This window comes from Salmo salar, chromosome 14, assembly GCF_965601325.2.
Source record: "Salmo salar chromosome 14, fSalSal1, whole genome shotgun sequence".
Classification (NCBI taxonomy): domain Eukaryota; kingdom Metazoa; phylum Chordata; class Actinopteri; order Salmoniformes; family Salmonidae; genus Salmo; species Salmo salar.
This window is the reverse complement of record NC_138304.1, coordinates 107005609-107023597: the sequence shown is the minus strand read 5'-3', so window position 1 is coordinate 107023597 and position 17989 is coordinate 107005609. Positions and strand designations below refer to the sequence as shown.

Below are 17989 nucleotides of genomic sequence, written 5' to 3'. Positions count from 1 at the left end.
TAGAGTACTGGGGGTTAGAGAGACTAGTTAAGAGGATCAGTAGAGATCCCACCATGTAGAGTACTGGGGGTTAGAGAGACTAGTTAAGAGGATCAGTAGAGATCCCACCATGTAGAGTACTGGGGGTTAGAGAGACTAGTTAACAGGGTCAGTAGAGATCCCACCATGTAGAGTACTGGGGGTTAGAGAGACTAGTTAACAGGATCAGTAGAGATCCCACCATGTAGAGTACTGGGGGTTAGAGAGACTAGTTAACAGGATCAGTAGAGATCCCACCATGTAGAGTACTGGGGGTTAGAGAGACTAGTTAACAGGGTCAGTAGAGATCCCACCATGTAGAGTACTGGGGGTTAGAGAGACTAGTTAACAGGATCAGTTGAGATCCCATGTAGAGTACTGGGGGTTAGAGAGACTAGTTAACAGGATCAGTAGAGATCCCATGTAGAGTACTGGGGGTTAGAGAGACTAGTTAACAGGGTCAGTAGAGATCCCACCATGTAGAGTACTGGGGGTTAGAGAGACTAGTTAACAGGATCAGTAGAGATCCCACCATGTAGAGTACTGGGGGTTAGAGAGACTAGTTAACAGGATCAGTAGAGATCCCATGTAGAGTTCTGCGGGTTAGAGAGACTAGTTAACAGGATCAGTAGAGATCCCATGTAGAGTTCTGGGGGTTAGAGAGACTAGTTAACAGGATCAGTAGAGATCCCACCATGTAGAGTACTGGGGGTTAGAGAGACTAGTTAACAGGATCAGTAGAGATCCCATGTAGAGTAGTGGGGGTTAGAGAGACTAGTTAACAGGATCAGTAGAGATCCCATGTAGAGTACTGGGGGTTAGAGAGACTAGTTAACAGGATCAGTAGAGATCCCATGTAGAGTACTGGGGGTTAGAGAGACTAGTTAACAGGATCAGTAGAGATCCCATGTAGAGTACTGGGGGTTAGAGAGACTAGTTAAGAGGATCAGTAGAGATCCCACCATGTAGAGTACTGGGGGTTAGAGAGACTAGTTAAGAGGATCAGTAGAGATCCCACCATGTAGAGTACTGGGGGTTAGAGAGACTAGTTAACAGGATCAGTAGAGATCCCATGTAGAGTACTGGGGGTTAGAGAGACTAGTTAACAGGATCAGTAGAGATCCCACCATGTAGAGTACTGGGGGTTAGAGAGACTAGTTAACAGGATCAGTAGAGATCCCACCATGTAGAGTACTGGGGGTTAGAGAGACTAGTTAACAGGGTCAGTAGAGATCCCACCATGTAGAGTACTGGGGGTTAGAGAGACTAGTTAACAGGATCAGTAGAGATCCCATGTAGAGTACTGGGGGTTAGAGAGACTAGTTAACAGGATCAGTAGAGATCCCATGTAGAGTACTGGGGGTTAGAGAGACTAGTTAACAGGGTCAGTAGAGATCCCACCATGTAGAGTACTGGGGGTTAGAGAGACTAGTTAACAGGATCAGTAGAGATCCCACCATGTAGAGTACTGGGGGTTAGAGAGACTAGTTAACAGGATCAGTAGAGATCCCATGTAGAGTTCTGGGGGTTAGAGAGACTAGTTAACAGGATCAGTAGAGATCCCATGTAGAGTTCTGGGGGTTAGAGAGACTAGTTAACAGGATCAGTAGAGATCCCATGTAGAGTTCTGGGGGTTAGAGAGACTAGTTAACAGGATCAGTAGAGATCCCACCATGTAGAGTACTGGGGGTTAGAGAGACTAGTTAACAGGATCAGTAGAGATCCCATGTAGAGTAGTGGGGGTTAGAGAGACTAGTTAACAGGATCAGTAGAGATCCCATGTAGAGTACTGGGGGTTAGAGAGACTAGTTAACAGGATCAGTAGAGATCCCATGTAGAGTACTGGGGGTTAGAGAGACTAGTTAACAGGATCAGTAGAGATCCCATGTAGAGTACTGGGGGTTAGAGAGACTAGTTAAGAGGATCAGTAGAGATCCCACCATGTAGAGTACTGGGGGTTAGAGAGACTAGTTAAGAGGATCAGTAGAGATCCCACCATGTAGAGTACTGGGGGTTAGAGAGACTAGTTAACAGGGTCAGTAGAGATCCCACCATGTAGAGTACTGGGGGTTAGAGAGACTAGTTAACAGGATCAGTAGAGATCCCACCATGTAGAGTACTGGGGGTTAGAGAGACTAGTTAACAGGATCAGTAGAGATCCCACCATGTAGAGTACTGGGGGTTAGAGAGACTAGTTAACAGGGTCAGTAGAGATCCCACCATGTAGAGTACTGGGGGTTAGAGAGACTAGTTAACAGGATCAGTAGAGATCCCATGTAGAGTACTGGGGGTTAGAGAGACTAGTTAACAGGATCAGTAGAGATCCCATGTAGAGTACTGGGGGTTAGAGAGACTAGTTAACAGGGTCAGTAGAGATCCCATGTAGAGTACTGGGGGTTAGAGAGACTAGTTAACAGGATCAGTAGAGATCCCACCATGTAGAGTACTGGGGGTTAGAGAGACTAGTTAACAGGATCAGTAGAGATCCCATGTAGAGTACTGGGGGTTAGAGAGACTAGTTAACAGGATCAGTAGAGATCCCACCATGTAGAGTTCTGGGGGTTAGAGAGACTAGTTAACAGGGTCAGTAGAGATCCCATGTAGAGTACTGGGGGTTAGAGAGACTAGTTAACAGGATCAGTAGAGATCCCATGTAGAGTACTGGGGGTTAGAGAGACTAGTTAACAGGATCAGTAGAGATCCCATGTAGAGTACTGGGGGTTAGAGAGACTAGTTAACAGGGTCAGTAGAGATCCCATGTAGAGTACTGGGGGTTAGAGAGACTAGTTAAGAGGATCAGTAGAGATCCCACCATGTAGAGTACTGGGGGTTATAGAGACTAGTTAACAGGATCAGTAGAGATCCCATGTAGAGTACTGGGGGTTAGAGAGACTAGTTAACAGGATCAGTAGAGATCCCACCATGTAGAGTACTGGGGGTTAGAGAGACTAGTTAACAGGATCAGTAGAAATCCCACCATGTAGAGTCCTGGGGGTTAGAGAGACTAGTTAACAGGATCAGTAGAGATCCCATGTAGAGTTCTGGGGGTTAGAGAGACTAGTTAACAGGATCACAACCACTACTAAAGGACGGCTATTTGTCCCAGCTTCAGATCCTGCTTTAGTAGGGAAATCCCACTGGTGTCCCAAATGCCACCCGTCTCCCTATATAGTGCACTACTTTTAACCAGGGTTCATAGGTGGCCCATAGGACTCAGGTCAAAAGTAGTGCACTGTATAGGGAATGGCGGGGACATTTTGGACTTAATCGCAATGTTGTCCAACACTCAGCACAAACTTATCTTTTGATGTTCTCACTGCCATCAATAGTCATGATATACAGAAACTACACACAGAATGGAAATGCATGATTCTCTTTGAGATCCTTGATTTAAAATCACAGCCTGAGGAAACGAGAAACTCTGGCTGTTTGATTAAACGAGTAGTGCTGATTCACCTTCCTTCTGCAGCAGATTCATTGTTTGGTTTGGAAATGGAATAGTCAAAGGACAACGATCGCGCCGCAAACATGCTTTTTTCAATATATTTTTCTCAAAAAAAACAATATTTTCACAAGTGGATGATAAATATTTGGCCCCAGTTAGAGCGTGGGAGTACGGAGCCTCTGTAGACGGAAGATAACGTGTGTGTGTGTGTGTGTGTGTGTGTGTGTGTGTGTGTGTGTGTGTGTGTGTGTGTGTGTGTGTGTGTGTGTGTGTGTGTGTGTGTGTGTGTGTGTGTGTGTGTGTGTGTGTGTGTGTGTGTGTGTGTGTGTGTGTGTGTGTGTGTGTGTTAGACTAAAATCAGGACCTTCTGGACAGACAGTAAACGCTCCCAGACCTCATTCATATCTTCACGTTCACGTAACCAACAAGAGCTGGCAGCCAGAGACCACAGAGAAATAGAGACCACAGAGACCACAGAGAGACCACGAGACCGCAGAGGCCACAGAGAAACAGAGGCCACAGAGAAACAGAGAGACAGAGACCACAGAGAGACCACGAGACCACAGAGAGACAGAGGCCACAGAGAGACAGAGACCACAGAGAGACCACGAAACCGCAGAGAGACAGAGGCCACAGAGAAACAGAGACCACAGAGAGACAGAGGCCGCAGAGACCACAGAGGCCACAGAGAAACAGAGAGACAGAGACCACAGAGAGACCACGAGACCGCAGAGAGACAGAGGCCACAGAGAGACAGAGGCCACAGAGAGACAGAGGCCACAGAGAGACAGAGGCCACAGAGAGACAGAGGCCACAGAGAGACAGAGGCCACAGAGAGACCACGAAACCGCAGAGAAACAGAGACCACAGAGAGACAGAGACCACAGAGACAGAGAGACAGAGAGACAGAGAGACAGAGAGACAGAGAGACAGAGACCACAGAGAGACCACGAGCTCGCAGAGAGACCACGAGCTCGCAGAGAGACAGAGGCGACAGAGAGACAGAGGCGACAGAGAGACAGAGGCGACAGAGAGACAGAGGCGACAGAGAGACAGAGGCGACAGAGAGACAGAGGCGACAGAGAGACAGAGGCGACAGAGAGACAGAGGCGACAGAGAGACAGAGGCGACAGAGAGACAGAGGCGACAGAGAGACAGAGGCCACAGAGAGACAGAGAGACAGAGACCACAGAGAAACAGAGAGACAGAGACCGCAGAGAGACCACGAGACCGCAGAGAGCTCGCAGAGAGACAGAGATCACAGAGAGACCACAGAGAAACAGAGCACGCAGAGAGACAGAGATCGCAGAGAGACAGAGTCGCAGAGAGACAGAGACCGCAGAGAGACAGAGACCGCAGAGAGACAGAGACCGCAGAGAGACCACGAGGCTGCAGAGAGCTCGCAGAGAGCTCGCAGAGAGCTCGCAGAGAGACAGAGGCCGCAGAGAGACAGAGGCCGCAGAGAGACAGAGGCCGCAGAGAGACAGAGGCCGCAGAGAGACAGAGGCCGCAGAGAGACAGAGGCCGCAGAGAGACAGAGGCCGCAGAGAGACAGAGGCCGCAGAGAGACAGAGACCGCAGAGAGCTCGCAGAGAGCTCGCAGAGAGACAGAGTCCGCAGAGAGACAGAGTCCGCAGAGAGACAGAGACCGCAGAGAGACAGAGACCGCAGAGAGACAGAGACCGCAGAGAGACCGCAGAGAGACCGCAGAGAGAATGTTTCGCTATAGAGATGTTTAGCCATCTGTTGGAATGTTCAAAAATAGTCTGTTTAGTAGCAGAGGTGCTCTTTAAAAGGCATTACAACGAGCTTGTCTGAGATAAACCAGATATACAGGGACTAACGGTCAGTAGTAGGTCAGAGATATACCAGATATACAGGGACTAACGGTCTGTAGTAGGTCAGAGATATACAGGGACTAACGGTCTGTAGTAGGTCAGAGATATACCAGATATACAGGGACTAACGGTCTGTAGTAGGTCAGAGATATACCAGATATACAGGGACTAACGGTCTGTAGTAGTTCAGAGATATACAGGGACTAACGGTCAGTAGTAGGTCAGAGATATACCAGATATACAGGGACTAACGGTCTGTAGTAGTTCAGAGATATACAAGGACTAACGGTCAGTAGTAGGTCAGAGATATACCAGATATACAGGGACTAACGGTCTGTAGTAGGTCAGAGATATACCAGATATACAGGGACTAACGGTCTGTAGTAGTTCAGAGATATACAGGGACTAACGGTCAGTAGTAGGTCAGAGATATACCAGATATACAGGGACTAACGGTCTGTAGTAGTTCAGAGATATACAGGGACTAACGGTCAGTAGTAGGTCAGAGATATACCAGATATACAGGGACTAACGGTCTGTAGTAGGTCAGAGATATACCAGATATACAGGGACTAACGGTCTGTAGTAGTTCAGAGATATACAGGGACTAACGGTCAGTAGTAGGTCAGAGATATACCAGATATACAGGGACCTACGGTCAGTAGTAGGTCAGAGATATACCAGATATACAGGGACTAACGGTCTGTAGTAGGTCAGAGATATACAGGGACTAACGGTCTGTAGTAGGTCTGAGATATACCAGATATACAGGGACCAACGGTCTGTAGTAGGTCAGAGATATACAGGGACTAACGGTCTGTAGTAGGTCAGAGATATACCAGATATACAGGGACTAACGGTCTGTAGTAGTTCAGAGATATACAGGGACTAACGGTCTGTAGTAGGTCTGAGATATACCAGATATACAGGGACTAACGGTCTGTAGTAGTTCAGAGATATACAAGGACTAACGGTCTGTAGTAGGTCAGAGATATACCAGATATACAGGGACTAACGGTCTGTAGTAGGTCAGAGATATACCAGATATTCAGGGACCAACGGTCTGTAGTAGTTCAGAGATATACCAGATATACAGGGACTAACGGTCTGTAGTAGGTCAGAGAGGGATTGTCAGCAGTTATCAAGATATTAACGTTTGCGTTCCTCAGTCAAAATCATTTATCTCTTCACTCACAACATCCCTCATGTCTCTTCATCCGTCTCAACGGTAGAATGACATTTACGTCTTAACACTTCTCTGTTGATGTCATCTGTACCCTCTGAAGCGACGTTAGTCATATGACCCTTCGTTCAGTTTGTCCTCTTTCTCTAACCGTACCCGTTGCAGGGTTTTGGAGATCCCTCGGGAGAGCACTGGGCAGGAAATGACCTCATCCATCTGCTGACCAGCTCCCAGGAGTACAGTCTCCAGGTGCAGCTGAAGGATGACGATGGGAACGAGGCCTACTCTCACTACGATCACTTCTACATAGACGCAGAGGACAAAAACTACAGGTACCAGCATGCAATGCACCATCCCACAGCAGGGAAGGCCGAGAGTCAAATCAAATCAAACGTTATTTGTCACATGCTTCAAAAACTGTGTGGACTAACAGTGAAATGTTTACCTCACGAAAAAATGCAGAGAGAAAGAAAGATAAATAAAAAACATAAGGAATAAATACATTTTTGAGTAACACAATAAGTAACGATAACTAGCGATCTCTAGGTGTACCAGTACCGAGTCGATATGCTGGGGTATGAGGTAATTGAGGTAGATACTGTCTGTAGTATATAAAGTAGCTAGGCAACAGGATAGATAGTAAACATTAGTAAACATTAGCAGTGATGAGTCAATGCAGGTAGCCCGGGTAGCTATTGGTTAACTAGCTATTTATCAGTCTTATGTCTTTGGGGGTGGAAGTTGTTCATGGTCCTGTTGGTTACAGACCTGGCGCATCGGTACCGCTTGGACGTGCGCTAGCAGAGAGAACAGTCTATGACTTGGGTGGCTGGAGTCTTTGACAATTGTTTGGGTCTTCCTCTGACACCGCCTGGTGTAGAGGTCCTGGATGGCAGGAAGCTTAGCCCCAGTGATGTACTGTCCATATCTCACATGTCATCACAGTTAATCGTGTTAAACAGCCACTTACACTAAGTGAGATTTTATCCTCCAAAAAACACCAGCAATCAGTCTTAATATTGTGTTAAAACTCTTCTGTCATGTTAAAACCTCTTAGAGCTATGTCTCAATCAGATCTCTCCACTAACAAAGCCCTAAGGTGCTCTCTCTCTCCACTACTAAAGCCCTAAGGTGCTCTCTCTCTCCACTACTAAAGCCCTGTGGTGGTCTCTCTCTCTCTCCACTACTAAAGCCCTATGGTGGTCTCTCTCCACTACTAAAGCCCTATGGTGGTCTCTCTCTCTCCACTACTAAAGCCCTATGGTGGTCTCTCTCTCTCTCTCCACTACTAAAGCCCTATGGTGGTCTCTCTCTCTCTCTCCACTACTAAAGCCCTATGGTGGTCTCTCTCTCTCTCTCCACTACTAAAGCCCTATGGTGGTCTCTCTCTCTCTCTCCACTACTAAAGCCCTGTGGTGGTCTCTCTCTCTCTCCACTACTAAAGCCCTGTGGTGGACTCTCTCTCTCTCCACTACTAAAGCCCTATGGTGGTCTCTCTCTCTCCACTACTAAAGCCCTACAGTGGTCTCTCTCTCTCCAATACTAAAGCCCTATGGTGGTATCTCTCTCCACTACTAAAGCCCTAAGGTGCTCTCTCTCTCCACTACTAAAGCCCTATGGTGGACTCTCTCTCTCTCCACTACTAAAGCCCTATGGTGGTCTCTCTCTCTCTCCACTACTAAAGCCCTATGGTGGTCTCTCTCCACTACTAAAGCCCTATGGTGGTCTCTCTCTCCACTACTAAAGCCCTATGGTGGTCTCTCTCTCCACTACTAAAGCCCTATGGTGGTCTCTCTCTCTCCACTACTAAAGCCCTATGGTGGACTCTCTCTCTCTCCACTACTAAAGCCCTACAGTGGTCTCTCTCTCCACTACTAAAGCCCTATGGTGGTCTCTCTCTCCACTACTAAAGCCCTATGGTGGTCTCTCTCTCCACTACTAAAGCCCTATGGTGGTCTCTCTCTCTCTCCACTACTAAAGCCCTATGGTGGACTCTCTCTCTCTCCACTACTAAAGCCCTACAGTGGTCTCTCTCTCCACTACTAAAGCCCTATGGCGGTCTCTCTCTCCACTACTAAAGCCCTGTGGTGGTCTCTCTCTCTCTCCACTACTAAAGCCCTGTGGTGGTCTCTCTCTCTCTCCACTACTAAAGCCCTATGGTGGTCTCTCTCCACTACTAAAGCCCTATGGTGGTCTCTCTCTCCACTACTAAAGCCCTATGGTGGTCTCTCTCCACTACTAAAGCCCTATGGTGGTCTCTCTCTCCACTACTAAAGCCCTATGGTGGTCTCTCTCCACTATTAAAGCCCTGTGGTGGTCTCTCTCTCTCTCCACTACTAAAGCCCTGTGGTGGTCTCTCTCTCTCTCCACTACTAAAGCCCTATGGTGGTCTCTCTCCACTACTAAAGCCCTGTGGTGGTCTCTCTCTCTCTCCACTACTAAAGCCCTATGGTGGTCTCTCTCTCTCCACTACTAAAGCCCTGTGGTGGTCTCTCTCTCTCCACTACTAAAGCCCTATGGTGGTCTCTCTCTCTCCACTACTAAAGCCCTGTGGTGGTCTCTCTCTCTCTCCACTACTAAAGCCCTATGGTGGTCTCTCTCTCCACTACTAAAGCCCTATGGTGGTCTCTCTCTCCACTACTAAAGCCCTATGGTGGTCTCTCTCTCTCTCTCCACTACTAAAGCCCTATGGTGGTCTCTCTCCACTACTAAAGCCCTATGGTGGTCTCTCTCCACTACTAAAGCCCTATGGTGGTCTCTCTCCACTACTAAAGCCTTATGGTGGTCTCTCTCCACTACTAAAGCCCTATGGTGGTCTCTCTCCACTACTAAAGCCCTATGGTGGTCTCTCTCTCCTACTAAAGCCCTGTGGTGGTCTCTCTCTCTCCACTACTAAAGCCCTGTGGTGGTCTCTCTCTCCACTACTAAAGCCCTATTGTGGTCTCTCTCCACTACTAAAGCCCTATGGTGGTCTCTCTCGCTCTCTCCTACTAAAGCCCTGTGGTGGTCTCTCTCTCCTACTAAAGCCCTGTGGTGGTCTCTCTCTCTCCACTACTAAAGCCCTGTGGTGGTCTCTCTCTCCACTACTAAAGCCCTGTGGTGGTCTCTCTCTCCACTACTAAAGCATTTAGATCCAGGATCATCCTTAAATGACCTAAAATCCTACTAAACTACCTATACATTTAAATCCAGAATTATCCTTAAATAACCTAAAATCATTCAGTGTCTTGGCGCTATATTCATCCTACTCTGTGTGGCAAGCCCCCTGAATGGTGCTAGAGTTGGTGAGCTTTCAGACCTGTTGCCAACTATTGCTGAGCAGCGCTCCACTTCACCTCGTTGAGTATGTGTTAGGTTCATTATCATGCTGAGAATACTGGCTCTCCGCTGGTTTTCCCCTCCAGGGTTGAGTTTATTTAGGGACCTCCCCAGCCAGAGGCCTGTGGTGCTAGGCTTTTACCCAGCCAATGAAGCCCCTACTCGGCCAAGGCATCCCCTTCTCAAGCTTTCTCTGGCTAATTCAACCTGTTCTCAAGCTTTCTCTGGCCAATAAAACCTATTCTCTAGCTTTCTCTGGACAATAAAACCTCTTCTCAAGCTTTCTCTGGCTAATTCAAATTCTTCTCAAGCTTTCTCTGGCCAATAAAACCTATTCTCTAGCTTTCTCTGGCCAATAAAACCTCTTCTCAAGCTTTCTCTGGCTAATAAAACCTCTTCTCTAGCTTTCTCTGGCCAATAAAACCTATTCTCTATCCTTCTCCTTAGAAGGCAACCCTTTTTCCATATGTAACCCCTGCTCTGGACCAGTCCGGTCACCCAACCCAACCCAGCTTCTTCCAACCATCCAACCAAGGAAGGCACCCAACCCTTCCCCCAGTGTTCCCAGGCCAAAGCAGCATCTTCTCCAGCCCCCCTCTCCCATCTGTCCCTGTAGCTAAGGCAGTCTCAGACCCATAGCCAGCCCCCTCTCACATCTGTCCCTGTAGCTAAGGCAGTCAGACCCATAGCCAGGCTCCTCTCCCATCTGTCCCTGTAGCTAAGGCATTCAGACCCATAGCCAGGCTCCTCTCCCATCTGTCCCTGTAACTAAGGCAGTCAGACCCATAGCCAGCCCCCTCTCCCATCTGTCCCTGTAGCTAAGGCAGTCTCATATCCATAGCCAGCCCCCTCTCCCATCTGTCCCTGTAGCTAAGGCAGTCTCATATCCCTAGCCAGCCCCCTCTTCCATCTGTCCCTGTAACTAAGGCATTCAGACCCATAGCCAGCCCCCTCTCCCATCTGTCCCTGTAGCTAAGGCAGTCAGACCCATAGCCAGGCTCCTCTCCCATCTGTCCCTGTAACTAAGGCAGTCAGACCCATAGCCAGGCTCCTCTCCCATCTGTCCCTGTAACTAAGGCAGTCAGACCCATAGCCAGGCTCCTCTCCCATCTGTCCCTGTAGCTAAGGCAGTCTCATATCCCTAGCCAGCCCCCTCTTCCATCTGTCCCTGTAACTAAGGCATTCAGACCCATAGCCAGCCCCCTCTCCCATCTGTCCCTGTAGCTAAGGCAGTCAGACCCATAGCCAGGCTCCTCTCCCATCTGTCCCTGTAGCTAAGGCAGTCTCAGACCCCTTAGCCAGGCTCCTCTCCCATCTGTCCCTGTAACTAAGGCAGTCAGACCCATAGCCAGGCTCCTCTCCCATCTGTCCCTGTAACTAAGGCATTCAGACCCATAGCCAGCCCCCTCTCCCATCTGTCCCTGTAGCTAAGGCAGTCTCAGACCCCTTAGCCTATTCCTTCCCAGCCAAGGTAGCTCCTTCTCTATGTATGACTTCTATATAGCCAAGGCAGTCATTTCTCTCTAGGACTTCCCTACAGCCAGATCTATAGCTATAGCTCCCTATAGCCAATGTAACACTTAACCCCTTCTCTCAGTCACTCCCCATAGCCAGAACAGTTGAACCTCTTCTCTCAATCACTCCTTTAGCTAGCCAAGCCAGTTTGCCCTCCCATTCTTCCATAGCCCACTCCCCAGCCTCCTCTCCTAGCCTCCACCCTAGCCAGAGCTCCTTTTCCCCAGCCTTAAATCTGCCAACATCCCCCTTTCTCCAGCAACATCCACCCACCCTCCAGCCCTGTGTAGTGTGGTCCTCACCTCTGTATGGAACACTATAAAGGGAATTGGGTACTATTTGGGACGTAACAGAGGTCCCTCATTGAGCCCCACCACAGACAATCAACCTAGAGTCTAGTACTAACAAGACAGAATGACAGGAGGAGAGGAACAGAAGAGGAGGAGGAGAATGAGGAGGGTAGGAGGAGGAGGAGGAGAGGGGGATGAGGAAGAAGACGAAGGAGGAGAGGAGGAGGAAGATGAGAGGGAGGAGGAGGGGGGGAGGAGGGGGGGAGGAGGAGTTAGAGGAGAGGGAGGTAGAGGAGAGGGAGGAGGAAGAGGAGAGGGAGGAGGAAGAGGAGAGGGAGGAGGAAGAGGAGAGGGAGGAGGAAGAGGAGAGGGAGGAGGAAGAGGAGAGAGAAGAGGAGGGGAGGAGGGAGGGGAGAATGAGGAGTCCTCAGAGGGAGATGTTTAGTCCCAGGATCCTCAGCTTAGTGATGAGCGTTGTGGGCACTATGGTGTTGAACACTGAGCTGCAGTCAATGAACAGCATTCTCACATAGGTGTTCCTGTTGTCCAGGTGGGAAAGGGCAGTGTGGAGTGTATAGAGATTGCGTCATCTGTGGATCTGTTTGGGCGGTATGCAAATTGGAGTGGATACATGGTGTCTGGGGTGATGATGCTGATCTGAGCCATGACCAGCCTTTCAAAGCATTTCATGCTACATATGTGAGTGCTACAGAGCAATAGTCATTTAGGAAGGTTGCCTTGACATTCTTGGACACAGGGACTATGGTGGTCTGCTTGAAACATGTTGGTATTACAGACTGGGTCAGGGAGAGGTTGGAAATGTCAGTTAAGACAATTGCCAGCTGGTCAGCGCATGTTCTGAGTACGTGTCCTGCTAATCCAACTGGCCCTGCGTTCTTGGAAATGTTGACCTGTTTAAAGGGCTTACTCACACAGTCGTCCGGAATGGCTGGTGCTGTCATGCATGGTTCAGTGTTGCTTGCCTCGAAGCGAGCATAGAAGGCATTTAGCTCATCTGGTAGGCTCGCGTCACTGTGCAGCTCGTGGCTGAGTTTCTCTTTGTAATACCTGATAGTTTGCAAGCCCTGCCACATCCGTCGAGTGTCAGAGCAAGTGCAGTAGGATTCAAATTTGATTTTAGTCCTGTATTGATGCTTTGCCTGTTTGATGGTTTGTCAGAGGGTGTAGCAGAATTTATTATAATTGTTCAGATTAGTGTCCTGCTCCTTGAAAGCAGCAGCTCTAGCCTTTAGATCAGTGCGGATGCTGCCTATAATCCATGGCTTCTGGTTTGGATATGTACGTACGATCACTGTGGGGACGACGTCGTCGATGCACTTATTATTGAGGCTGATGACTGAGGTGGTAAACTCCTCAATGCCGTCGGGATGAATCCCGGGAACACATTCCAGTCTCCACTAGCCGGGCCTCTTTCTTTTCCCATCTCCAGCCCATCAGACTGCTAAACCTTACCCACTGTTCTAGCCGGCCACCACCCAGTACTCTACCCTGCACCTTAAAGACTGCTGTCCCTATGCACATAGAGTCATGAAACACTGGTCACTTTAAAATGGTTTACATACTGTTTTACCCACTTTATATGTATATACTGTATTCTAGTCCTGGTTCATCCTTCTTGGTATTACGACGCTGTTGGAGCTAGAAACACAAGCATTTAGCTGCACCTACAAAAACATCTGCAAATATGTGCACGCGACCAATACATTTTGATTTGATTTGAACCGACTTAATCTGGGTCTGGAAAACGGGCCCTATGTGTTGACAGTTCTGGTCCGTTCCCTCTCCCAGTCTCCATGCCCAGGGGTTCAGTGGTACTGCTGGCCGCACCAGTAGCCTGACCCAGCCTGGCACCCAGTTCAGCACCAAGGACCGAGACAACGACCGCTGCTCCTGCAAGTGTGCCCAGATGTCTTCTGGAGGTATTTATCTTTTCCTCTCACTTCCTGTTTCATCTTTCCTCTCACTTCCTGTTTCATCTTTCCTCTCACTTCCTGTTTCATCCTTCCTCTCACTTCCTGCTTCATCTTTCTCTCTTTCCCTACTTTCTATCTATCTTTCCTCTCACTTCCTGTTTCATCTTTCCCTACTTTCTATCTATCTTTCCTCTCACTTCCTGTTTCATCTTGCTCTCTTTCCCTACTTTCTATCTATCTTTCCTCTCACTTCCTGTTTCATCTTTCTCTCTTTCCCTACTTTCTATCTATCTTTCCTCTCACTTCCTGTTTCATCTTTTTCTCTTTCCCTACTTTATATCTATCTTTCCTCTCACTTCCTGTTTCATCCACATGTAAAGTTGTACATGAACCTACATGAAATCACTTTTTATGACCTTTGACCATTGACCACACTAGGTCGCTAGGTCGGTGGTTTGAGGCGTGTGGTCCCTCTGCCCTCTCTCTTCCTGACCCCTGACCTCTAACCCCTGACCTCTCCCCTCTCCACTAGGTTGGTGGTTTGAGGCGTGTCGTCCCTCTGCCCTCTCTCTTCCTGACCCCTGATCTCTAACCCCTGACCTCTCCCCTCTCCACTAGGTTGGTGGTTCGAGGCGTGTTGGCCCCAGTGACCTCTCTCTTCCTGACCCCTGACCTCTAATCCCTGACCTCTCCCCTCTCCACTAGGTTGGTGGTTCGAGGCGTGTTGGCCCCAGTGACCTCTCTCTTCCTGACCCCTGACCTCTAATCCCTGACCTCTCCCCTCTCCACTAGGTTGGTGGTTCGAGGCGTGTGGTCCCTCCAACCTGAATGGTATCTACTACGCTGGCGTCTCCAACGTGGTCCGTTACAACGGCATCAAGTGGTACTACTGGAAGGGCGCCAGCCTCATGGCTACCGTGACGACCATGATGGTTCGACCCGCAGGCTTCTGAGGGATAACAGCTGCGACAGCTGATGATTTCAGCGGGAAGCGACTGATGACATCACCCTGACTGACTAAATTACTGACTGATGAGCGAATAATGAAGTTTGACAGACATTTGAGTGGAGATTTTAGAAATGTTTGATTGATGGACATTTTCAAAATGATTTTTTTTTTCTCCAAAAATGTATTCTGTTGGTCTCCCGAGTGGCGCAGTGGTCTAAGGCAGTGTCACTAGAAATTCTGGGTTCGAGTCCAGGCTCTGTGGCAGCCGGCCGCGACCGGGAGACCCATGGGGCGGCGCGCAATTGGCCCAGCGTCGTCCGGTTTAGGGAGGGTTTGGGATGTCCTTGTCCCATCGCGCTCTAGCGACTCCTGTGGCGGGCCAGGCGCAGTGCACGCTGATACAGTCACCAGGTGTGCAGTGTTTCCTCCGACACATTGATGCGGCTGGCTTCCAGGTTAAGAGGGCATTGTGTCAAGAAGCAGTGCGGCTTGGTTGGGTTGTGTTTCAGAGGACGCATGGCTCTCGACCTTCGCCTCTCCTGAGTCCGTACGGGAGTTGCAGCGATGAGACAAGACTGTAACTACCAATTGGACACCACGAAATTGGAGAGAAAAAGGGGTATTAAATTTTTTTTTTAAAATAAAAAGATGTTTTTATAAATCTGTTATAGATATTTTTCCCACTAAAATGGCACATAGGCTTACAACATAAACATGTGTTTTCTAATGTAATTGTACGCACTGTGACTTCAGAGAGTATTCCCTTGACTTATTCCAGACTTTGTTACAGCTTGAATACTAAATGGATTAAACATATTTTTTCACACCCATCTATGCACACACCATAATGACACTCCCTCCGTGCTCTCCCTCCGTGCTCTCCCTCCGTGCTCTCCCTCCGTGCTCTCCCTCCGTGCTCTCCCACCGTGCTCTCCCACCGTGCTCTCCCTCCGTGCTCTCCCTCCGTGCTCTCCCTCCGTGCTCTCCCACCGTGCTCTCCCTCCGTGCTCTCCCTCCGTGCTCTCCCTCCGTACTCTCCCACCGTGCTCTCCCTCCGTGCTCTCCCTCCGTGCTCTCCCTCCGTGCTCTCCCTCCGTACTCTCCATCCGTGCTCTCCCTCCGTACTCTCCCACCGTGCTCTCCCTCCGTGCTCTCCCTCCGTGCTCTCCCTCCGTGCTCTCCCTCCATGCTCTCCCTCCATGCTCTCCCTCCATACTCTCCCACCCATCTATGTACACACAATGCCCCATAATGACACAATGCCCCATAATGACAAAGTGAAAATATGTTTTTAGAAATTGTAGCAAATTTTTGGAAAATTAAATAAAGAAATATCAAATTTACATAAGTATTCAAACCCCTAAGTCAATACTTTGTAGAAGCACCTTTGGCATCGATTACAGCTGTGAGTCTTTCTGGGAAAGTCTTTAAGAGCTTTCCACACCCAGTATTCTTTTCAAACTTCTTCAAGCTCTGGCAAATTGGCTGTTGATCATTGCTAGATAACCATTTTCACGTCTTGCCGTAGATTTTCAAGTAGATTTAAGTCCAAACTGTAACTTGGCCACTCAGGAACATTCACATTCATCTTGGTTAGCAACTCCAGTGTAGATTTGGCCTTGTGGTTTAGGTTATTGTCCTGCTGAAAGGTAAACTTGTCTCCCAGTGTCTGTTGGAAAGCAGACTGAAACAGGTTTGTTCCTGTGCTTTGCTCCATTCCATTTATCCTGAAAAACTCCCCAGTCCTTAAATATTACAAACATACCCATAACATGATGCAGCCACCACTATGCTTGAAAATATGGAGAGTGGTACTCAGTAATGTGTTGAATTGGATTTTCCCCACACACTCTTTGTAGTCAGGGCAAAAAGTTAATTTCTTTGCCACATTTTTTGCAATATTACTTTAGTGCCTTGTTGCAAACATATTTTGGAATATTTTTTATTATTTTCAATACTAATCTAATTTACAGGTTAGAGTGGAGTAATTACAATGTTGTTGATCCATCCTCAGTTTTCTATCACAGCCATTAAACTCTGTAACTGTTTTAAAGTCACCATTGACCTCATGGTTAAATCCCTGAGCCGTTTCCTTCCTCTCTGGCAACTGAGTTAGGAAGGACGCCTGTATCTTTGTAGTGACTGGGTGTATTGATACACCATCCACACTGTCATTAATAACTTCACCATGCTCAAAGGCATATTCAAATGTCTACTTCATTTTGTACCCATCTACCAATAGGAGCCCTTCTTTGCGAGGCATTGGAAAACCTCCCTGGTCTTTGTGGTTGAATGTGTGTTTGAAATTCACAGCTCGACTGAGGGACCTTACAGATAATTGTATGTGTGGTGTACAGAGATGAGGTAGTCATTCAACAATCATGTTAAACACTATTATTGCACAGCGAGTTCATGCAACTTGTTAAGCACATTCTTGCTCCTGAACTTATTTAGGCTTGCCATAACAAAGGGTTTGAATACTTACAATATTGACTTTTCATGTATATTTAATTTGTAAAAATTTCGAAAAACATAATTCCACTTTGACATTATGACACAGTGTGACACAAAATCTCAATTTAATATTTTTTTTTTTAATTCAGGCTGTAACAACAACAAAATATGGAAAGTAGAAGGGGTGTGAATACTTTCTGAAGGCAGTGTACGTTATGGATGCATAATGGTCTATTGAAGCTGAACTGTCTAGAGAACTTTAACGGAAACTCTTTCTGTCTGTTTCCTGCTCTGCCACTCAGAGATGATTGTAAAACCTTTTTTTAATAGAGATAATAATCCTCATAAAAATGCATGTTTTTACAAGCATATTTACTTTCCCAACTGTATATAATAAAAATCATTATTTTTAAAAAGAAAAAAGCGGTCTTTGGCAGCATCTACTCCAAATACGTTTGCGTGTACTTCATCACTGTTTCCAGTGTGTTACATAGAGCACCAGGAGATCTGCTCAGGGTACTACAGAGGTCAAAACAGACCCCTTCTCTAAGGGTACTACAGAGGTCAAAACAGACCCCTTCTCTAAGGGTACTACAGAGGTCAAAACAGACCCCTTCTCTAAGGGTAGTACAGAGGTCAAAACAGACCCCTTCTCTAAGGGTAGTACAGAGGTCAAAACAGACCCCTTCTCTCAGGGTACTACAGAGGTCAAAACAGACCCCTTCTCTAAGGGTAGTACAGAGGTCAAAACAGACCCCTTCTCTAAGGGTACTACAGAGGTCAAAACAGACCCCTTCTCTAAGGGTACTACAGAGGTCCTATTCAAGAACAAATTCTTATTTAAAATGCCAAACCCTAAGCCGGACAACGCTGGACCAATTGTGCGCCACCCTATGGGCCTCCAAATCACAGCCGGTTGTGATACAGCCTGGAATCGAACCAGGGTCTGTAGTGACACCTCTAGCACTAAGATGCAGTGCCTTTGACCGCTGCGACACATGGGAGACACTCGGGAGCCTGGGTACTACAGAGGTCAAAACAGACC

The 17989-nt window shown here is 47.8% G+C and overlaps 1 protein-coding gene across 1 annotated transcript in view; it reads left to right on the top strand.

The window, feature by feature from the left end:
* Positions 1 to 17324, top strand: part of angpt2b (angiopoietin 2b) — a 53409-nt gene extending 36085 nt beyond the window's left edge. The window contains exons 7-9 of the mRNA XM_082961373.1: positions 6650 to 6816; positions 13417 to 13547; positions 14334 to 17324. Coding sequence (XP_082817499.1) covers positions 6650 to 6816; positions 13417 to 13547; positions 14334 to 14494 — 459 coding nt within the window. The 3' untranslated portion in view covers positions 14495 to 17324. The remainder of the gene's footprint in view (positions 1 to 6649; positions 6817 to 13416; positions 13548 to 14333) is intronic.
* Positions 17325 to 17989: the final 665 nt, after the last annotated feature.